The sequence below is a fragment of the Oryctolagus cuniculus genome, chromosome 6 (assembly GCF_051225735.1).
Source record: "Oryctolagus cuniculus isolate XC-2025 breed Fujian yellow rabbit chromosome 6, ASM5122573v1, whole genome shotgun sequence".
NCBI classification, from domain to species: Eukaryota; Metazoa; Chordata; class Mammalia; order Lagomorpha; family Leporidae; genus Oryctolagus; species Oryctolagus cuniculus.
Window position 1 is genome coordinate 10438926 of NC_142872.1, and position 20466 is coordinate 10459391.

Below are 20466 nucleotides of genomic sequence, written 5' to 3' on the forward strand. Positions count from 1 at the left end.
AAAAGAGTATGGGCTGATCATAGTAAATCAGACTATGGCTTGAAATGACTGGAAAAGCACACTCAATGACGCTGCATTATGATTTGCAATTAGGGTTTTTGGATTTCTAAGTGTTAATAATACTATGAAAAGTAAATGTTGTAAATGGTTTTATCTCTTTTCTGAAACTTTCTTACATGAAGACTATATGTACTATATTTATGACGCAGTTGAAACAGCAGACTTTGTCTCTAGAACAACCTCCATGATGCTTTTGCTTCTGTGTTTCTGTGATTAGCCCATGCATGATGATCTTGGTTTTCCAGTTTTGGAGGTTACTGGAAGTACATTTAAGGATTAATGTATAGTACCTGAAAACCTATTTCAATGTATACTAACTATGAAAAAAATTTTTAAATACTTTTCAAAAAACAGCACTATACACACACACATTAAGAATGAGCCCAGCAAGATTACTTATCTCTTTATGAATGTTAGGACACTTTCTCCCTCCCATTTATACTTCACTTATGCATGTTTTTATATATGTTTGTAGGTTTGAATATTTATGTGTTTGGAGATGAGGCAGGATGTAGGAAGGTGTGCGTGTGAAAGGAAAACTAAAATTTGAATTTGACTTCATTATTTGGCAGAAAATTATTGCCAAAATTTATACTGTGATAAATAATATTTTTGGATGACGCTGTATTATTATTAAGAAAGTTTAAAAAGTTATCTTGTTAAAATAGTAGAAAATTATTAATAGCAGTGTTGTACTTCCCTAAAAACAGTTTCTACTAAGTCATAGTCCTGGATGATTGCACAACAAAAATCATGATGGCCTACCTACAACTTTTTTCCCTTTATCGAAATGGTTTCTTAAGTTACCTAAGACACTTAATTTCTAATCCATGTCACTTCCCTCTTCCAAAAAGAAGTAAACTGGCAGATATTCAGTCTTTTATGTTTAATAGGAACAATAAAGCAAAATCAGTTTACGACTTTGAGCAAAGTTCAATTCACTTTTTCTGTAAAGGGCCACGTATATAATTGAGGCCTTCCAGAGCCTTTGGTGTTTCACAGCCATTGAGTTCTGACCTTGTAGCACACCAGCAGCCATAGATAATGTGTAGACAAATTGTTGTGACTGTGTTCTCATAAAATGTCATTTACAAAAATAGGTAAGGATATGCCATCCCCTGCTGTAGAAGCAGAAGTGGTTTGTCATTGCTTCTTCTGGAAAAAAACATTTGCCTTCCCGGTGAAAGGAATTTAGTTTTTTTTTCTCTATTAAGATTGATTTATTTACTTGAGAGGCAGAGTTACAGACACAGAGAGACAGAGAGGTCTTCCATCTGCTGGTTCACTCCCTAAATGGCCGCAATGGCTGGAGCTGGGCTGGTCCAAAGCCAGGAGCCAGAAGGTTCTTCCAGGTCTCCCACACGGGTACGGGGCCCAAGCTTCTACTGCTTTGGCAGGCCGTCAGCAGGGAGCTGGATCAGAAGTGGAGTAGCTGGGAGTTGGACCAGCTTACATATGGGATTCTGGTTAGGCAGGGGGTTGCTTAACCTATTGCACCACAACACTGGCTTTGAATTTAAGTTTCAAGAAAAGTAAAATTACTCTTTTCGGACCTAAACTTTACATTGAATCTTTTGCTGGTGTTTGACCTAACCCCACATTAGTGCTTATGAAACAGCCAGGGGCATTGATAGGATAGTTTATGTCTTCCTTGCTAAGGCCCCGGCTGCTTCAGCAAGGCCAGGGGCTAATTCGGTTTTGGGTGCTACAAAGTACTGAGAATTCTCAAGGCTCTTATGGCCTCTTCCGAAACTTTGTGCCATCTTGCCTGGCACTCACCTGCCTGTCACACTTTGCTCACTGTTGTATCTCTCTGGTTCCTGTCCATTGTCTTGAATTTATTTATTTATTTTTTTACCTTTCCTCCTTATGAACTTCAAATTTTAAGTGCAGATTTACTGTATTTACCAAATGCATCTTTGTTTATTAAAATAATAAATATTTTAACTCTTAGAAATTCTTTTCTGATTTTTAACACAGTGCTTTTCTGTTTGATTTATTTATTTTTGCATGGATTTAGAAAAAGACTTCATGTGAAATATATCTTGGACTATATACTTTAGATAACAGAAGTCAAGAAAAAGTTTCAAAGTATAAAGGAAGTAAGAGTCATAGCTCTGTTAAATTTAATATTAAGTAAATAGTTGATATATTAATTTTGGTTCTGTTTGTAATATGTTCTAAGAAAAATCATTTGTTAAGCCTTTAATCTTGTTAATATGAGATGTTTAAAGGGGTAAGTTCTGAGGACAGATTTTTAAAAAACAAAAAAAGCAAAATATGTTCTTTTTACGAATTTTTTTTTATTTTTTATTTTAAAAATTTTTTTTGACAGGCAGAGTGGACAGTGAGAGAGAGAGAGACAGAGAGAAAGGTCTTCCTTTTGCCGTTGGTTCACCCTCCAACGGCCACCATGGCCGGCACGTTGCGGCCTGCGCACCGCGCTGATCAGATGGGAGGAGCCAGGTGCTTCTCCTGGTATCCCATGGGGTGCAGGGCCCAAGCACTTGGGCCATCCTCCACTGCACTCCCTGGCCACAGCAGAGAGCTGGCCTGGAAGAGGGGCAACCGGGACAGAATCCGGCGCCCCGACCAGGACTAGAACCTGGTGTGCCAGCGCTGCAGGCGGAGGATTAGCTTAGTGAGCTTTGGCGCTGGCCTAAAATATGTTCTTAATGATCATCAAGTCTGTTTAACTATTTCTGCTGAGCACATTTTTGTATAAAGAGCTTTACTCAAAATCCACAGTCATCCTTGTTTAACCACTCAGATTTTTAAGTTGTTGTTCATAGGTAAAAACGCCATCTTATAAATCATTTTCCAATTTTAGTATATGTGCTGCCGAAGCGAGCACCATCTTATAAATCATTTTCAAGTACCATTGTAAACTGTATCCTACTATTTGGTGAATCCCAAATAAACAAAAATAAAATGACTAAAAATGATCTCCATCTGTATCTCCCAACCTCTTGAGTTGGGACATGGTAGTTCAATAGCTTAGAATAATTAGCAGCACTTAAAGAACACATGAATGTGTGATTTGTCAGTTTGTTAACTAGAAAAAAGGAATACACTCACTAAATTCTGAAGGCTCAGGGCTACTGGTTCCAAAGCTGAACTACTTTGAAAACAAAAAGTGGGCAAGGGGTAGGAGGAGATAAAGGTAGAGAGAAGACATTAAGTAGCGAAGGCAAGTGAAGGAAGTGATAATTAGAAGTAGCAGACATGTGAAGCAGATCCACTGAAAACTAGGGAGAAAACATCTGAGAACAGAACATTAGCCAACACAAGGCATAAGCACTCGTGGTTTCAGTGTAAAATAGTTTTGAAATCTCAATTTTTGAAGGCATTACTATGTTGATCTGAAAGCATACCAAGTAAAGCTGCCCAACACCCTGAGTGAATTTGCGATAGTGGGGAGCAGCCCGCCAGTTTGAATTACTGTGGAAGATAATCGTGATGCCACAAGAGTCCCACACCTTAAGTACCAGTCAATATATGTTGCAGACTGAGTGAATAAAGTAATGTTTTGTAAAGTAACATTCTGGATTCAGTCGCTTTAAAATTTTCCAAATGAAAACTGGCCAATCTGGTTTTTTTCTGAAAAATCAAAATAGTGTTATAACACTCTATCTTATTAGAAATGATATATGTACTTAGAATCGCTAAATGACATTTTCTAAACAGTATTTACATAAGCTTAGAACTCTGAAAAGAATTTGAAAGTTAGCATTTGTTTTTCTTACTCTGGTATAAAACCAGACTTTAATTTTCTTTGCAGACATAGTCTCATGAACTAAGTTATATTTTTCTCCACATCTGTTATATATTTAATGTATCAGTTATTTTGGTGACATAATACTTAAATATAACTTAACCTTTGTGGTTGAAGAAAAAGGTGAATTTTATTAGACCAACTTGGTAGATCAGAATAGTTAAAATGTTAGTGTATCTAAGTAATTTAACTTTTGATCACATTTAAATTTCTTTATGAATATTACATCATATGTAAATGAAGAACTTGATTTTCTAATTAAGCAAAACTATAGTACATGTGTGTGTTCCTGAATTTTTGCATTGTTTTCTTATGGTTGATTTTTAGAGAATCAGCTAAGCAATTGCAGTTTTCAAAAAATTACTCTTTTGGTAACAGTTAGAAATCCATACTTTTGCTTTTTAATGCATATTGTAAGGCAAAATAAAGTTTTTTTTTAAGAATTTTATTATATTTCTGATAATATTTTCAATTATAAGAACTGTGAATTTTCTATACTTAATTTACATTAATGATTTTTTATGTCTCCAAATTGAGGCATGAAATATAAAATGAATTATTTGTGGTAAGCATGTATGTTTTTTTTTACTACAAGGTTGTTAAGATGTTCTAGATACTTTAAAGTATGCTTTGGATATTTTATTATTTATGTTAAATATAGGTCAGAAAATTAGATATTTTGCTGTTTCCTATGAACTTGTATAAAAATAAAAGTTTTGTTTTCACTATGCAGTGATTATCACATCATTGCTATTATTTCTTTGGCAAAATAGCAAAAATTCTTGACCAGAAAAGGTAAGACTTGAATCATTTTAAAATACAAAGCAAAACTAGCTATTTAAAATGGTAGTGAATATGCCAAGTACTTCTAAAAGGTGATTTATTGTGAAGAACTTCTTCTTCTTTTTTTTTTTTTTTTTTTTTTTTTTGACAGGCAGAGTGGACAGTGAGAGAGAGACAGAGAGAAAGGTCTTCCTTTGCCGTTGGTTCACCCTCCAATGGCCGCCGCCGTTGGCGCACCGCGTTGATCCGATGGCAGGAGCCAGGTGCTTTTCCTGGTCTCCCATGGGGTGCAGGGCCCAAGCACCTGGGCCATCCTCCACTGCACTCCCGGGCCACAGCAGAGAGCTGGCCTGGAAGAGGGGCCACCGGGACAGAATCCGGCGCCCTGACCGGGACTAGAACCTGGTGTGCCGGCGCCGCAAGGCGGAGGATTAGCCTAGTGAGCCGCGGCGCTGGCCTGTGAAGAACTTTTAAAAGGCAATTGAACCTCAAAATAACTAATTTTTTGTGGTAAAGTAGTACCTTTTTTCTTAAAATATAAGTATTTTATTGAGGATCATATAATATAAATTTGAAAGTTTAAAAGGCATTCTCTTCAGGTTTTTTCTCCCTTTTGTTTTTGTTTTTGTAAATAGTGATGGAAGACAGGTTCTCATATAGTCAGGGTAGGTGATGCATAGAAAAAAAATAAACCTTCCATGAAATGCACATGTATCATTTTTTACATATAATTACCTTTTTATTTCACTGCTTAAGTCTAATACAAAGGAAGAAGCTAACCTTACAAGAAATGGAACTTCTCTGTCTGGCCTACACTGTCAGTATTTCTACGTCTCTGGCTGAGACTAAGTGTGTGCTCTCTCTCTCTCTATGCAATGCTGTTCTCTAGTATTTATGGCAGTTCAGAGTCCTGAAGCAGAAAGGCTTGAGTGCATTCTCTATTCTAATTTTTTATTAAAAAAAAAAAAGTAACATTTACCATGTTAACCATTTTTAAGTGTACAGTTTGGTAGTGTTAATTATATTCACATTTTTGTGAAACAGACCTCCAGAACTTTTGCATCTTGCAAATCTAAAACATGTCGTTTTCATGAAATGGTCATCCCCTCATCTGATGGTAACTGCCATTCTTTGTTTTTTCAGAAATTTTACTACTTAAGGTACTCCCGTTAAGTGGAATTATATAATATTTACCTTTTTTGTGACTGTCTTATTTCACTTAACGTATCTTCAAGGTTCATCTTTATTGTAGTGTATGGAAGAATTGCCTTCCTTTTTAAGATGAATATTCTACTGTTTATGTGTACTCTATTCAGATTTTCAGTACATTTGTTGAATTTGAGCTGAAATCTCAATAGACAGAAACATATTATGCCGTTCGGGTAGATCGCTGCTCTTGGGCGGTGATCTCTAGATTTCTGATTACATGACTCCTCCCTCAAAGCATGAATGACTACAAGCTCCCAGTAAGTGTGTGTTCATGTGTGATGCGGTTCCCGGTCACAAGCACTGATAGTTTTCTTCCTCTTGCACTCTCTCCTTCCCCAGCTTTGCTCCCCCGCTGCCCTCCCCGCCGCCCTGTTGTTTCTCCTTCTTTCCCTTTTCCCATTCCCTTTTCTTTTCTTCGCTTTCTCTCAACCCCTTCTTTTCTCCTTCTCCCCTTTTTCTCACTTAGTAATAAAAAGATCTAAATAGCAGTTGGAATATTTTCCTTTCATATTCCAGTGAATTGTTTCGCACACTTCTCTGTAATTTGAAGGCAAATCACTACAGCACTTCAGTTTTATGGATATTTATGGAGTGTGTTCAAGTTCCTGTGTGAGATGATTAATGGTTCTAGAAGGATCTTAAGGGGCAAACAGTCTTTCTAAAAACCAATGGTACCTTGTCAGATTATTTTCTTGTCATCAGTGTCATTCTTTTTGGATTAAGAAATACCTTCAATTAACTGCTTTTTAGTCTTTTCCTTTTTGGACTCTTGGAAGTTTATTTGTGAAATCGTGTTTCACACATATTTGTGAGGGTTTCTTTTATATGTAATTTGTGTCCATGAGCATTTGTACTTCTCACACTTTTTACCTAAAGAATCTGGATGATAAAAGGAAAGTGAATGTGTAACTTTTGGAAGACTGTGAAATTAGACTCCATTGGCTTACTGAAAGCAAGGAATAGATTTAAAATCTTTTTTATCTTTATATGAATATAAATTTATATGAATATAATTTATATTTGTATTTCTTTCAGCATTGAATACTTTTTTAATGATTTATTTATTTTATTTAATTGAAAGAGTTACACAGAGAGAGGAAGATACAGAGAAAGAGATCTTCCTTCCACTGGCTCACTCCCCTAATGTCCATAGTGGCTGGGGCTGGCCTAAGCTGAAATCCAGGAGTCAGGAGCTTCTTCTTGATTTCCCACATGGGAGGCAGGGGTCCGAGCACTTGGACCATGTTCTGCTTTTTTTTGCTTTCCCAGGCACATGAGTAGGGAGCTGAATCAGAAGTGGAGCAGCTGGGTCTTGAACCAGTACCAAAAGGGATGCCAGTGTTGCAGGTGGCAGCTTTTACCCACCACACCACAATGCCGGCCCCTCAACATTAAATGTTTCAACCATCAGTCAAGTAAATTAACTTTTTTGTTCTGCCTCGCATTGGGGCTAAACATGAAGGTCCAGCAAAATGGGCCTTTTGAAGCTTCATGTGCCCCTGTACACTCAGGAGTGGCCCTGTGAACAAGGGTGCCAGGTACTGAGAGGTAGAAAATAAGCCGGTTCTGCTGGTTACTTTTAAGTTCAGTTTTAAAAGCCATGATGTTTTATGTACATTCACAAATTAGTTTCAGTATATCTGATTGGAAATTATAAACTGAAAAAGCAAATCTGAACTTGTAATATTTAGTCCATCAAAAACGTCTTCCTCAACCGCGGCACACCGGGTTCTAGTCCCGGTCAGGGTGCCGGATTCTGTCCCGGCTGCCCCTAATCCAGGCCAGCTCTCTGCTGTGGCCCAGGAGTGCAGTGGAGGATGGCCCAAGTGCTTGGGCCCTGCACCCCATGGGAGACCAGGAGAAGCACCTGGCTCTTGCCATCAGATCAGCGTGGTGCACCGGCCGCGGCGGCCATTGGAGGGTGAACCAACGGCAAAGGAACAAAGGAAGACCTTTCTCTCTGTCTCTCTCTCTCACTGTCCACTCTGCCTGTCCAAAAAAAAAAAAAAAAAACCAACGTCTTCCTCTTAGTTTTGATTTTAACCACAATAATAGGTGTATGTGGTAACAAATCCAGTAGTACAGAAGAACTTTAAAGCACTGTTATCTTTTTTATTTATCTGCACCGCACACTCCTTAGAGTCAGCCTCTTAACCATTACTTCATTTCTATTTTGAATTCTTTTGGGTGACTTTGACAATTCTGAGAAAACCACATTGCCCATTTCTCAGAGTGAGGAAGGGATTTTTTAAGAGAAAGAAGTTGTATTTGTCTGCGCATTCTGTTTTGACATGTATACTTCTAAGGAGTGGTTTCTCTGTATCAAAGCAATTAAGAAACTTATTTTTTGAGTGCATATTAGAAGTTGATTCTTGCTTTCCCTTCCCTTGAATGCCTTGGTTTCTCTTCAGCTACTTTTCTAACCTCTCTACACTCTTTCTAATTCATAAGCTCTGCCTCCAAGTTTTTCAGTTTAGTTTTAGATTGTGTTAATGTGTACAGCAAATATTATTGTAAACTTGAGTTCTGAATATCAAATGTTAATAAGAAAGAAAAAAACCACATTTAGTCTGACAGTTCCTTTTAAAAGCATTTGAAAATGCAATCATAACGCTTTTTGGTCAAATCTTAGAATACTAATATTTTGTCCATCTTTCCTGTTGTCTGGATTATCAGAATCACTTTGTTAAACTCAGCTTGATATAGGCATGTGCATGCTGTGTCTGCATGCTGCGTAGCTTCAAACAATAAAACAAAATTATATTACAGAGCAGATATTTTTATCCCTTTGAAAGGTAAGTAAAATCTCACTGGAATCACTGAAGGAGAATATTGGTATAACTCAGTAGTGTTGTTTGCCCATAAATTAGATCATGCCTATGTTTGAAGAGCCTTGATTGTTTGCTGGTGATTTGCATCTTGTGACCTAGTATTGATTAGACATTTGTATTGCTATTTTTATGCTAATGTCTTTCCTCTTCTAAGGACTAATTGGAGAGTGTTCCCAAAATAAAAAAGTGAAGATTATATATTCACTTTCTTCTTTGGTAATTCCATTTACTAGAAAACTTCACTTCTGAGCCACTTCCATACACTTGAATAAGTCTGATTAGGTAGTTATAGTGCTTGAACTTTATCTTTGCTAATGATAAGTATGGTTTTATAAGGCCAGGTGATTACTGAAGACTTTCAGAAGTGAGTTGTTGCCTTTAATTAACATTGACATCCCATGGTATCATTAAAGAAACTAAAAGGATGTCGGACATCTCCTTCCATGTTCCTAGATGAATTGTTGACTGATTTACAGACAAATATTGCATCCTGTTATCCTGTATGTGTGTGTGTGTGTGTGTGTGTGTGTGTGTGTATAGTAGGTAAGTGAATATTCAGTGAGTGAGGGACAATTTGAGGTAAAAGCAAAGGTCACTATACAAAGTGTTTTTGGTCTCTTTTCCCCTACCTATTACTTGCTCTATAGCTTAATAATCATAATCTTATTGTTTCAGATATACTTGCTTGTAGTTAACCTTAGGTTTTATATAAAGAAAAGTAAAATAAGTGCAGTGAAAATAATATTTACTTCAATAACATTTTACTCTCTTTTTGTTAGTTTCTTCACTAGTTGAAGAAGGAGAAAAACAGAACAAACGTTTCAGGCCATCAAACATGTCTTGCAGAGCATCTGCCCCACTGAACTCTTCCTCGCCGCCAGGAAGCCGGGAGTCGCTGACGGTCAGGGAGAAGTTCATCCCGCCTGAGCTCAGTATCTGGGACTATTTCATAGCCAAGGTAGTGCAGCGCTGTTCAAGTCAGTGTTCACGTGCTCAAATGCACATGAAGGTTTTTTAAATGAGTGCTACTGCTGGTATTTCCAAATATTTTCTCACTCTGATTTTGAAAATTTTCATTTATGTCAGCTACATTCCAAAAAATGTATCCTAAAATATTTTCACCATGCTTCCGGTCAGTTTTTAAGGCAGTTTTTAATAAATTGTGATTTTTGCATTTTAAACAGACAAAAGTTGTTAAATCAGATAAAAATAGAACTTGGTTAGCACTTAGGGTTAAGGTACTTGGTAAGTTAAGGAATGAGGACCATCAGATGTCAAACTGCCCTGGTCATCTCTCAGCCTTACTCATCTTTGTGTATGTGTGTGTTTGTATGTAGTATAGTCAGTCTTGTATTTTTCTGGTATCCACAAATTTTATTTACCAGTGTTTAGTTAAGTAATGCCCTCAACACAGTTCAAATGAAGTTTACCATGGTATAGTAAATGAATAACTACGTAAAGTACCAACTTCCCTAACAGGGAAGCTCATCATTACACAAACCACCATGTCAGTAACAAATGCACCTCGTGATCAGTGACCAACCATGTGAGGTCTTTCCCTTTTGTTGTTGTTTCATTAATATAAAGGGAACAGATTTCATATGTATGGTTGTTTTGGTTTGGGTTGTTTTTTTTTTTTTTTTTTTTTTTTTTTTGGCAGGCAGAGTGGACAGTGAGAGAGAGAGACAGAGAGAAAGGTCTTCCTTTGCCGTTGGTTCACCCTCCAGTGGCCGCCGCAGCTGGCGCACCGCGCTGATCCTAAGGCAGGAGCCAGGTACTTATCCTGGTCTCCCATGGGGTGCAGGGCCCAAGCAATCGGGCCATCCTCCACTGCACTCCCTGGCCACAGCAGAGAGCTGGCCTGGAAGAGGGGTAACCGGGACAGAATCCGGTGCCCCAACCGGGACTAGAACCCGGTGTGCCGGCGCCGCAAGGCGGAGGATTAGCCTTGTGAGCCGCGGCGCCGGCCTATATGTATGGTTGTAAGAACATAATGATACTTTCCACCCTGTCCTATCCTACTTTGAAGTCTGCCACTGATTAATCATATAGCGTCTGTCAGTTCACACAGACAGCAAAGCATGTGGTTGTTTTACTTTCTTATCTCCCATGAAAAACTGATGATATTTTTAAATGAGATAATTAGTAAATGGTTTTGGCCAACTAAGATAAAAAAAAGTACAGAATGAAATTCCAGACATAGTGTTGGCAAAAGCTTTGTTAATGGACTTTACAACATTTTAAGTTCAAAGAATAAAATGCTGGAGATGGATGCAGACTTTGATAAAAGTGTGAGAATTTGTTAAGAAAAAATATTTGCTTCATATCCTAAGTTACAGAATTAGAAGAAGGCAAACTGTTCTAACTACTCTAAAAAAATTTTTTTTTATTTGTTTAATAGGCAGAGTTACAGTTACAGAGAAGGAGAGCTGTAGAGAGAGAGAGAGAGAGAGAGAGAGATGCATCTTCCATCTGCTGATTCACTCCCCAAATGGCCACTGTGGCCAGGGGCCCAGCCCAAATCCAGGAACTTCAGCTGAGTCCCCCACATGGGTGAAGGGGCCCAAACCCTTGGATTAGCTTCTGCTGCTTTCCAGGTGCCTTAGCAAGGAGCTGGATTGAAAGTGGAGCAGCTGGCACTCACTTAGGTATCCTTATGGGATGCCAGCATTGCATGCAGCAGCTTAACCTGTTGTGCCACAATGCAGGCCCAAACTACTCTTGATAGCTTGATAGCTTTTTACAAATAATTCACTTAATTCTTAGTGTTGCTATGATGCTAGTAGTATTAAATAGAAATTCAAAATTTTTTTTTCAAAATTTCCCCTACATTTATAGTCAATGGTAGGAGTTTGTAGTGTTTTGACAGATACTCTTCAGGACCACAGAACACTTAAAATTTTTCCCAGTGATTATTAAGATTTGTTTTGTGGTTTCTGTTTACATGGTCATTGTTGTAGTTCTAAACTACTGTGCAGAGCAGGGATTACCTTTGTATGTCTCTTGCCAAATCCTTCAAACTCCACTTCCAGATGTTTTCCTTCCTTCCATTAATTCACAGATAACGATTCTGATGACATCAGTCTCCCCTGCCTATTAAGCTGTGCCTTTTATTATTTTTGTATTGTGCGTGCTTGTAGGTAATAATGGGAGTTTGTGCCTCCTTGCACCTCACTGCCTTTGCAGTCAATATTGTTTATTAAGTGCTTTATCTATCTGGGAATGTCTGTTTCACCCTCATGTTTGAAGAATGATTCTGCCAGATATAGGATTGTTGGTTAGCAAGGCCTTCTTTAACTTTCTTGTTCCTGGTTTCCTTTTTAAATCTCTGGCTAGTCTGCCTTACCCCTGTCAGGTTAGTTGAGATGTTAACTAATTGCTATTGAGGTTTCTTTTAAAATCAGTTTATTTGAGAAGCAATCAATCTCTCTCTGTCTCGCTCTCTCTCTCACACACACACAGAAAGAGAGAGGGAGCTCCCATCTGCAGATTCACTCCCATTCATCAACCACAAAATAGCCAGGACTGGACTGGATTGGGACAAAGGCAGGAGCAGGGGACTCAACCTAGGTCTCCCACATGGGTGACATTGCCCAGTTACTTGAACTTTCATTGTCCCTTCCAGGGTCAACACTAGCAGGAAGCTGCTGTCAGAAGTGGGAGTCAGGTGCTCTGATACGAGAGACATGCATCGTAACTGGCGTCTTTACTAGGCCAAACCTCTCCTGATTGTGTGTTTCAAAAAAGCTAGTAGATAGGATTTTTTAATGTTCCCAACACAAGGAAATTATAACTATTTAAAGTGATGGTTATCCCAGTTACTTTGATCTGGTCATTACACATTGTATACATATATTGAAATATCACCTTTATTCTAAAGTATGTGAAGCTATTATATATCAATAAAAATTCTTTAAACATAATTTAAGTGTTGGACATTGTCATACAACATATTAAGCTGTGGCTTATGCTGCCTGTGTCCCATATCAGAGTACTGATTTATTGGAAGCAGCTCCTCTGCTTCCAATCCAGCTTCCTACTAATGCTCCTGGGAAGATAGTGGAAGATGGCCCAAGAACTTGAGTTCCTGCCACTGATGTCAGAGACCCAGGTAGAGTTCCTGGCTCCTGGCTTCAGCCTGGCACAGCCCTGAGTATTGTAAGCATTTGGGCATTGAACATCGATGTCTCTGTCTCTCTGTCTCTCCCTCTTTATCTCTGACTCTGAGCCTTTCAAATAAATAAATCTTTTTTTTTTTTTTTTTTTTTTTTTTGGACAGGCAGAGTGGACAGTGAGAGAGAGAGACAGAGAGAAAGGTCTTCCTTTGCTGTTGGTTCACCCTCCAATGGCCGCTGCGGCCGGCGCACCGCGCTGATCCGATGGCAGGAGCCAGGAGCCAGGTGCTTTTCCTGGTCTCCCATGGGGTGCAGGGCCCAAGCACCTGGGCCATCCTCCACTGCACTCCCTGGCCACAGCAGAGGGCTGGCCTGGAAGAGGGGCCACCGGGACAGAATCCGGCGCCCCGACCGGGACTAGAACCCGGTGTGCCGGCGCCGCTAGGTGGAGGATTAGCCTAGTGAGCCGCGGCGCCGGCCCAAATAAATAAATCTTTTTAAAAAATGTTTGGGAGCCAGCACCGTGGCACAGTAGGTTAATCCTCTGCTTGCGGTGCCAGCATCCTATATGGACGCCGGTTCTAGTCTGAACTGCTCCTCTTCCGATCCAGCTCTCTGCTATGGCCTGGGAGAGCAGTGGAAGATGGCCCAGGTGCTTGGGCCCCTGCACCTACGTGGGAGATTGGGAAAAAGCTCCTGGCTCCTGGCTCCTGGCTCCTGGCTCCTGGCTTCAGATTGGTGCAGTCCTGATCGTTGCAGCCGTTTGGGGAGTGAACCAAGGGAAGGAAGACCTTTCTCCTTGTCTCTTCCTCTCACTATCTGCAACTCTAACTCTCAAATAAATAAATAGTCTTTTTTAAAAAGTTTTTAAAATTTGAAAGAGAGTAGTTACTGTGATGTTCAGAAAGTACAAATCTCAACACTTGTTGCCTATCAAAAACTCACTTGTGACATTCTACTATATTCATTTTCCAGAGCCTGTTAAGACCCTGTCTGAACTCTAATCTGTTGTTTTCTTCAGCCTTTCTCCTGCACTTACTATATTTCTGTGCAAGCTCATGCCAAACCCTATTTTTTATACTAAGTGGTTTCCCATATTAAAGCCTTTCTACATGCCCTTTCCATTGCCTAAAATGCTTTCTTCCTGCTCTTGCTATATAGATGACTATTCCTTTTGCCATTATGTATTGTCACTTAATTGCTTGTTTTAAAAAAAAGAAATTTATTATTAGAGTTGGCTCCTGTCTATGAGTTGACTCCCCCAGTGCCTGCAACATCTAGGGCTGGGCTAGGGCTGAAGCCAGGAGTGTCATCGGCTTTCTTTCCTATTTGAGTGGCAGAAACTTGATTGCTTGAGCCATCATCGCTGCCTCCAAGGGTCTTCATTAGCACGAAGCTGGATCCCAGAGCTGGGTATCAAACCCAGGTGCTCCGACGGTGGCGTCTGAACCACTGGTCTGAATGCTTGCTTCTGAGATGCTGCTTTTCAGAGTCCTTCCCTGAGGAGCTTATCTCGGTACTACATATTTCCATCTCAACGTTTTTTAAATATTTACATATTTTCTTGAAAGGCAGAGTTACAGAGAACCAGATGCACATGCAGGGAGAGAGAGAGAGAGAATTCTTCCATCTGCCGGTTCATTCCCCAAATGGCCACAGCATCTGGAGCTGGGCTGATGCGAAGCCAAGAGCTTATTCTTGGTCTCTCACAAGGATGTAGGAGCCCAAGGACTTGGATCGTCTTACGCTGCTTTCCCAGGCACATTAGTAGGGACCTGGATCAGAAGTGGAGCAGCCAGGACTCGAACTGGCACCCATATGGGATGCTGGCATGGCAGGTGGCGGCTTTACCTGCTATGCCACAGCACTGACCCCAGCATTTTTTTTCTTTATGGCACTTAATACAATTTTTATTTAATTGTCTGTATTCTGCCTGTCCTTACCACTAAAATGTAAGCTCTATGAGGGTAGTGACACTATCTGTGTTAAGAATTCTTTCATTAATAATACTTTTTGGTGCATAATGGACCCTTAATAAGTTTTTTGTTGAATGAATAAATACCAGATTTGTGCAAAGTGATGTTAATGTCAAAGGCATAGAACAGGAAATAATAGTTACCTTCTTTGATGAAGTGTCTATAAGTGGGATGAATTGTTATCGCTAGACTAAATGTATTAAATCAGGTGTTTGAATAACAACTTGTTAATTTTTTGAACTTCTTTATTTTAGCCTTTTCTACCCCCTTCCCAAAGTAGAGCAGAATATGACTCAGAGGAGAGTATGGAAAGTGGTGATGATGATGATGACGATGATGTTTCAGCTTCAGATTTTCATCTCCAGGAGCATTCTAATTCAAATTCATATAGGTATGGTATACTTTATTTTATATATTTTTTAAAAATCATCATGGCTTACATGAATAATATTTTTGAAAATACTACGTGAGAAATTAATAAGTGTATTGGAGATAATAAAATATTTCTGTATTGAAAAGTTGTTTTAAGATTGTTTTTTACTGCTATGATAGGGATTTTTCCTATTGAAATAATTTTAGGTTTTTAATATATATAATACAATTACAAGACTGAATAGTTAAACTAGGTAACTCAATAATGGTAGAACAGATGACTGAGTTTTTAAAATGGATTAGGTAGTTAAATAGACATTTCTGTAAAGAAGGTATACAAATGGCTAATAAGCACATGAAAAGATGCTCTAGTAGTTAGGAAGATTCAAATAAAAACCATGGTGATTGGACACCATCACATTTTCATTAAAACAAAACAGCAGTGCTTACAAGGATGGGACAAAATTGGAAACTCTGTGCACTGCTATTGGGAATATAAAATAGTGCAGTTGCTGTGGAAAACTATATGGTAGTTTCTCAAAACATTAAAGATAGACTTTCTGTGTGATCTAGCAGTTCTACTTCTGAACATATATCCCATTGAATTCAAAGCAGGAACTCGAGCAGACATCTGTACATCCACATTCAAAGCAGTATTACTCATAGTAACCAAGGCATAAAGCTGTGCGAGTATCTGGAGACAGGTGGACATAGAACCAGAATTCTGTGTCTGTGTAATAGAGCATTACTGAGACTGAAACAGGAAGACTGTTCTTGCACATGCGCAGATGAACCTTGAGCATGTATACCAAATGAAATAAGCCAGTCACCAAAAAGCAGATAGCATAGTGTGTTTTTCTGTTTATGTGCGGTGCCTAGAACAGTAGAATAGAGACTGAAAGTAGAATGGTGGTTCCTACGAGGTTTTGGGGATAGATGAAATGGGGAGTTATGATTGGTTGAATATATTGTTTCATTTTTGCAAGATGAAAATATTCTGCCGTCGCCACCATAGCTCAATAGGCTAACCCTCTGCCTGCGGTGCCAGCACACCGGGTTCTAGTCCTGGTCGGGGTACCGGATTCTGTCCTGGTTGCTCCTCTTCCGGGCCAGCTCTCTGCTGTGGCCAGAGAATGCAGTGGAGGATGGCCCAAGTGCTTGGGCCCTGCACCCGCATGGGAGACCAGGAGAAGCACCTGGCTCCTGGCTTTGGATCAGTGCAGTGTGCCAGCCACAGCAGCCATTGAGGGGTGAACCAATGGCAAAGGAAGACTTTCTCTCTGTCTCTCACACTGTCCACTCTGCCTGTCAAAAAAAAAAAAAAAGAAAAGAAAATATTCTGAAGGAAGATGATAGCAATGTTTGCACAACATTGTGAGTGTCCTTTATGCCATTGAACTGTACATTTAAACATGGTTATGATGGTAAATTTTACATTGTATTTTACCACAATTAAAAATTGCATACCTTAAGAAAGAATACATTATACCAGAAATGAAGAGAAGCTGAAATACCTTTTTAAAAAAGTATCAGATTTTATAAAAATACCTAATCAGAAGCCTGTTTCCCTTCTGATCTCCTCTTTTCATTTTCTGCTCTACATTTTCTACAGCCAATCTTTTTTTTTTTTTTAAGATGTATTTATTTATTTGAAAGAGTTACACAGAGGAGAGGCAGAGAGAGAGAGAGAGAGAGATCTTCTATGCAATGGTTCACTCCCCAGTTGGCTGCAACAGCCGGAGCTGTGCCAATCCGAAGCCAGGAGCTAGGAGCTGCCTCCGGGTCTCCCACATGGGTGCAGGGGCCCAAGGACTTGGGCCATCTTCCACTGCTATCCCAGGCCATAACAGAGAGCTGGATGGTAAGTGGAGCAGCCAGGACTCAAACTGGTGCCCATATGGGATACCTATGCTTCAGGCCAGGCCGTTAACCCGCTGCACCATAGTACTGGCCCCCAGCCAATTGTTTTTATTACCTTTTAGTTTGTCTTTTTGTAAGATATGCAAGTGTACATACAATCTTCATTTTTTTTCCTATTATACCCAAATACCCTGTATAAAGTGCTGCAAATTGGTTTTAGTTAATATATACTGGGATTTACTCATATTAACACTTAGAGATCCTTCTTTTTGGTGATTACCCTAATATTCCATAGTTCTAAATTATTTATTTAGCCATACTCTCCTAAGAGGTTGATTATTGTTCTCTTCTGTCATAAACAATGCTGACATGAGCAAGAGAAAATGCGTGTATATGTTAACTTGTGTGTGTATGTGTGTTGAGTTATATCTTCAGGGTAAATTCCTGGTAGTAGAATTGTTGGGCTGAAGGGTAGAGTACTTTTTTAAAATCCTATGTAAGTACTTAACAAATCTTTTGTTGCTTTTTTTTTTCCAGCTGGTCATTGATGCGATTGGCCATGGTACAATTGGTGCTGAACAATCTGAAGACTTTTTATCCCTTTGCAGGCCATGATCTTGCAGGTAATGAATGTCTCAACAGAAACAATGCTATTATTTTTCAGTTCCTATTTTGTATTTTTTTAAGTGGAGGAGAAAGTTTCATGACTTCCTGTTGTAGAAGTTAGGTTTCTTTTAATAAACCAACCACTTATAAAAATGCTTCTCATAGTTTAGTTGCTCAAAGAGGCCAGTGTCTAAGAAATCAGGCACTGAACCTGATGTGATGGGCTATATCGCGATTCTGTAGTTCCAGCCCAGTGTTGTGATGATATTTCATACTAGTAGTGAAATAGAAAAGTAATCAAATACAAAAAAGGCAGTTATTAACTCCACAGGAGGAAAAGATTGTACAGGACAGGTAAGAGCATGGTAATGTATCAGATGGCTGAGCTCTGAACTGTATTTTTTAACATATGTGAAGGTAAACACTAAAATACCAGTTGAACCATAGTTTTATATCACTCTTTTGGAATAATGGAGAGAGTAGCTCATATGAGTATTTTGTAGTAGTAAATTAATACATTGTTTCTAAAAATAAAAAGTCAAGAACTATCAGTATAAGCATGTTATGTAGATATAAGAAAGTAAATTGCAGAAATAGCTAAAAGTTTAAAGTGGGATCAGGACTCAGGAGCACAGTAGTGTAGAATTGGGAAGTGCTGAGTTTTATGGCAAATATTCAGCTTTATGTACTTTGTGTATTTTCATTAAAAAATCAGTTTTCCTCCCACACATATTTTCATAATCTTCATGTATATTTTTATGGGACATTAAGGTCAGAGGTATAATGTTAAAATATACAATGTTGTACCATCTTTTTAAATTCATCCTATTTTCATATTTCCATGTGTACCTGTCTTTCCACATCTCCCCTGCCAAGGTATGGGTTAATATTATGATTCTTCAGTTCTTCAAAAAGTTAAGTGAAAAGGTATATTATAAAAAAACTATGCAGGAGGATTCCAAGATGGCGGAATAGGAAGGGAGTTTACTGCTCTAGTCTAGGGTGAGATAGTTTAAATAAAAAGTGGAGAGAATGAAGTCTCGGGAAAAAGTTAGGGTAAAAACTGGAGAGGAAACTCCAGGCATATTAGAGGGACACTGTAGATCTACATGGAGGGTGTGAATGCCCAGAACTCAGGACCCAAGCAGCTGATGGCGCAGCACCAGGTTTGGAGACTGAGGTGAGATCAGACTGCAGCAGCGCAAGCCAGTGGCTATAAAGCTGCTGGAAGAGCCTGGTGTGAGTCTGGATTAGAACCACTTGGGGGACAGTGTACCTGCCAACCTAGAGGAAAAGAAGGGGGTACATTTGTCTCCCCAGCCTCCTGGCACCAGAATCCTGTAACTAACTCATTGGGGTGGGGCTCCAGTTTGGGCATATGTAATAGCTGTGTCAGCTTGTCTTTGTGTGTCCAGCAACCAGCAGAAAGGAGACAACTGAGTCTGGCTGGGAGAATTCATGGGCGGAGGGTAGAGGGAGGGGCTGGGTGCTCATGACTGTAGGAGCCTTGCATGCTGGGACTGTGAAAAAACTGTGGCTGCATGGGAGGACGCAGGGTATGACTGGATCTGTGGGCATTAACTGTGGACAGATCCACGTACTCGAGGATCCCTGATTTCCTGGTGAGGGTCATTGCTGCAGGATCCATTCTCACACTGAGCACTACACGGATCCTTAGAATGATTTTTTGGCAGCGTGGATGAATATTGTAGCAACTGGGGCTAGCGCCCAAGCATTGGTCTCCTCTGAGGAGAGGAGGTAAGCATGAGACTATGCCAACAGAACAGAACAAGCCTCCCCTCTGATTAAAAAAAGAGAGAGAGAGCTTTAACATGCCAAGCCGGGTGTGGGTGTCACCTTGGACACTCCCCTCTAACTAGAGCATTGAACAGAACTCCCTGGTCACAGCCAGCACATGCCTCTGGGTATTCGCTAAAAGAGCAGACCCTCCACTAAGCCACAGAGGCATAGTCCAAAGATAAAAGCCATCACAAAGGAAAAACAAAACAATAGACAATGTATCTCCACAAATGCCTAAAAATAAATGCAGTAATTCAAGAAGTAAGAGTAAGGAAGACAACCTGTTACCCACAAAGGAACACAACAACGTTTCAGTACTAGAATGTGAAGATGAGATTGAAGAAATGCCAGAAACAGAATTCAAAAAACTAATAGTAGGGTTAATCAAAAGCAGTCAGAAGCAGATCCACGAATTAAAGAAATCTATACATGACATGAATGAAAATTTATCTCATGAAATTGAGATTTTAAAGAGAAATCAAAATGAAATATTCGAGATGAAGAATTCATAGATCAAATAAAAATGTGGTGGTGGGGCTGGCACTGTAGCATAGCAGGTAAAGCCTCTGCCTGCAGTGCCAGCATCCCATATGGGTGCTGGTTCGAGTCCCAGCTGCTCCACTTCTGATCCAGCTCCCTCCCATGGTCTGGGTACGCAGTAGAAGATGGCCCAATTCCTTGGGCCCCTGCACCCATGTGGGAGACCCAGAAGAAGCTCCTGGCTTCAGATCAGCACAGCTCTGGCTGTTGCAGCCAATTGGGAAGTGAATCAGTAGATGGAAGAACTTTCTCTCTGCCTCTCCTCTCTCTCTCTGTAACTCTGACTTTCAAATAAATAAATAAATCTTTAAAAAAAAAAAAAAAGTGGTGGAAAGCCTTAACAACAGACTCGATGAGGAAGAAGAAAGAATATCTAAGAGGACAAGTCTCTGGAAATTTTACAGTTAGACCTCAAAAAAGTAAGAAGAAATTAGGAAACTAAAAAACAGTGTTGGAGATTTATGGAAATCTATCAAACAACCTAATATACAGTTCTTAGGCATTCCTGAAGGTATGGGAAAAGAACATTGATTAGAAGG

At 39.4% G+C, this 20466-nt stretch overlaps 1 protein-coding gene across 13 annotated transcripts in view; it reads left to right on the forward strand.

Moving 5' to 3' along the window:
• Positions 1 to 20466, forward strand: part of DMXL1 (Dmx like 1) — a 180923-nt gene that overhangs the window by 106153 nt on the left and 54304 nt on the right. For 12 of the 13 annotated variants that reach the window (XR_016235167.1, XR_016235168.1, XM_089334832.1 and 9 more), the window contains 3 exons: positions 9438 to 9616; positions 15004 to 15140; positions 17519 to 17604. Coding sequence is in view for 10 of the 13 variants with exons in the window: in XM_089334832.1 (XP_089190958.1) it covers positions 9438 to 9616; positions 15004 to 15140; positions 17519 to 17604 (402 nt within the window). In the remaining 3 variants the exon portion in view is untranslated. The remainder of the gene's footprint in view (positions 1 to 9437; positions 9617 to 15003; positions 15141 to 17518; positions 17605 to 20466) is intronic. The other variant, XR_016235169.1, reaches the window with a different exon arrangement.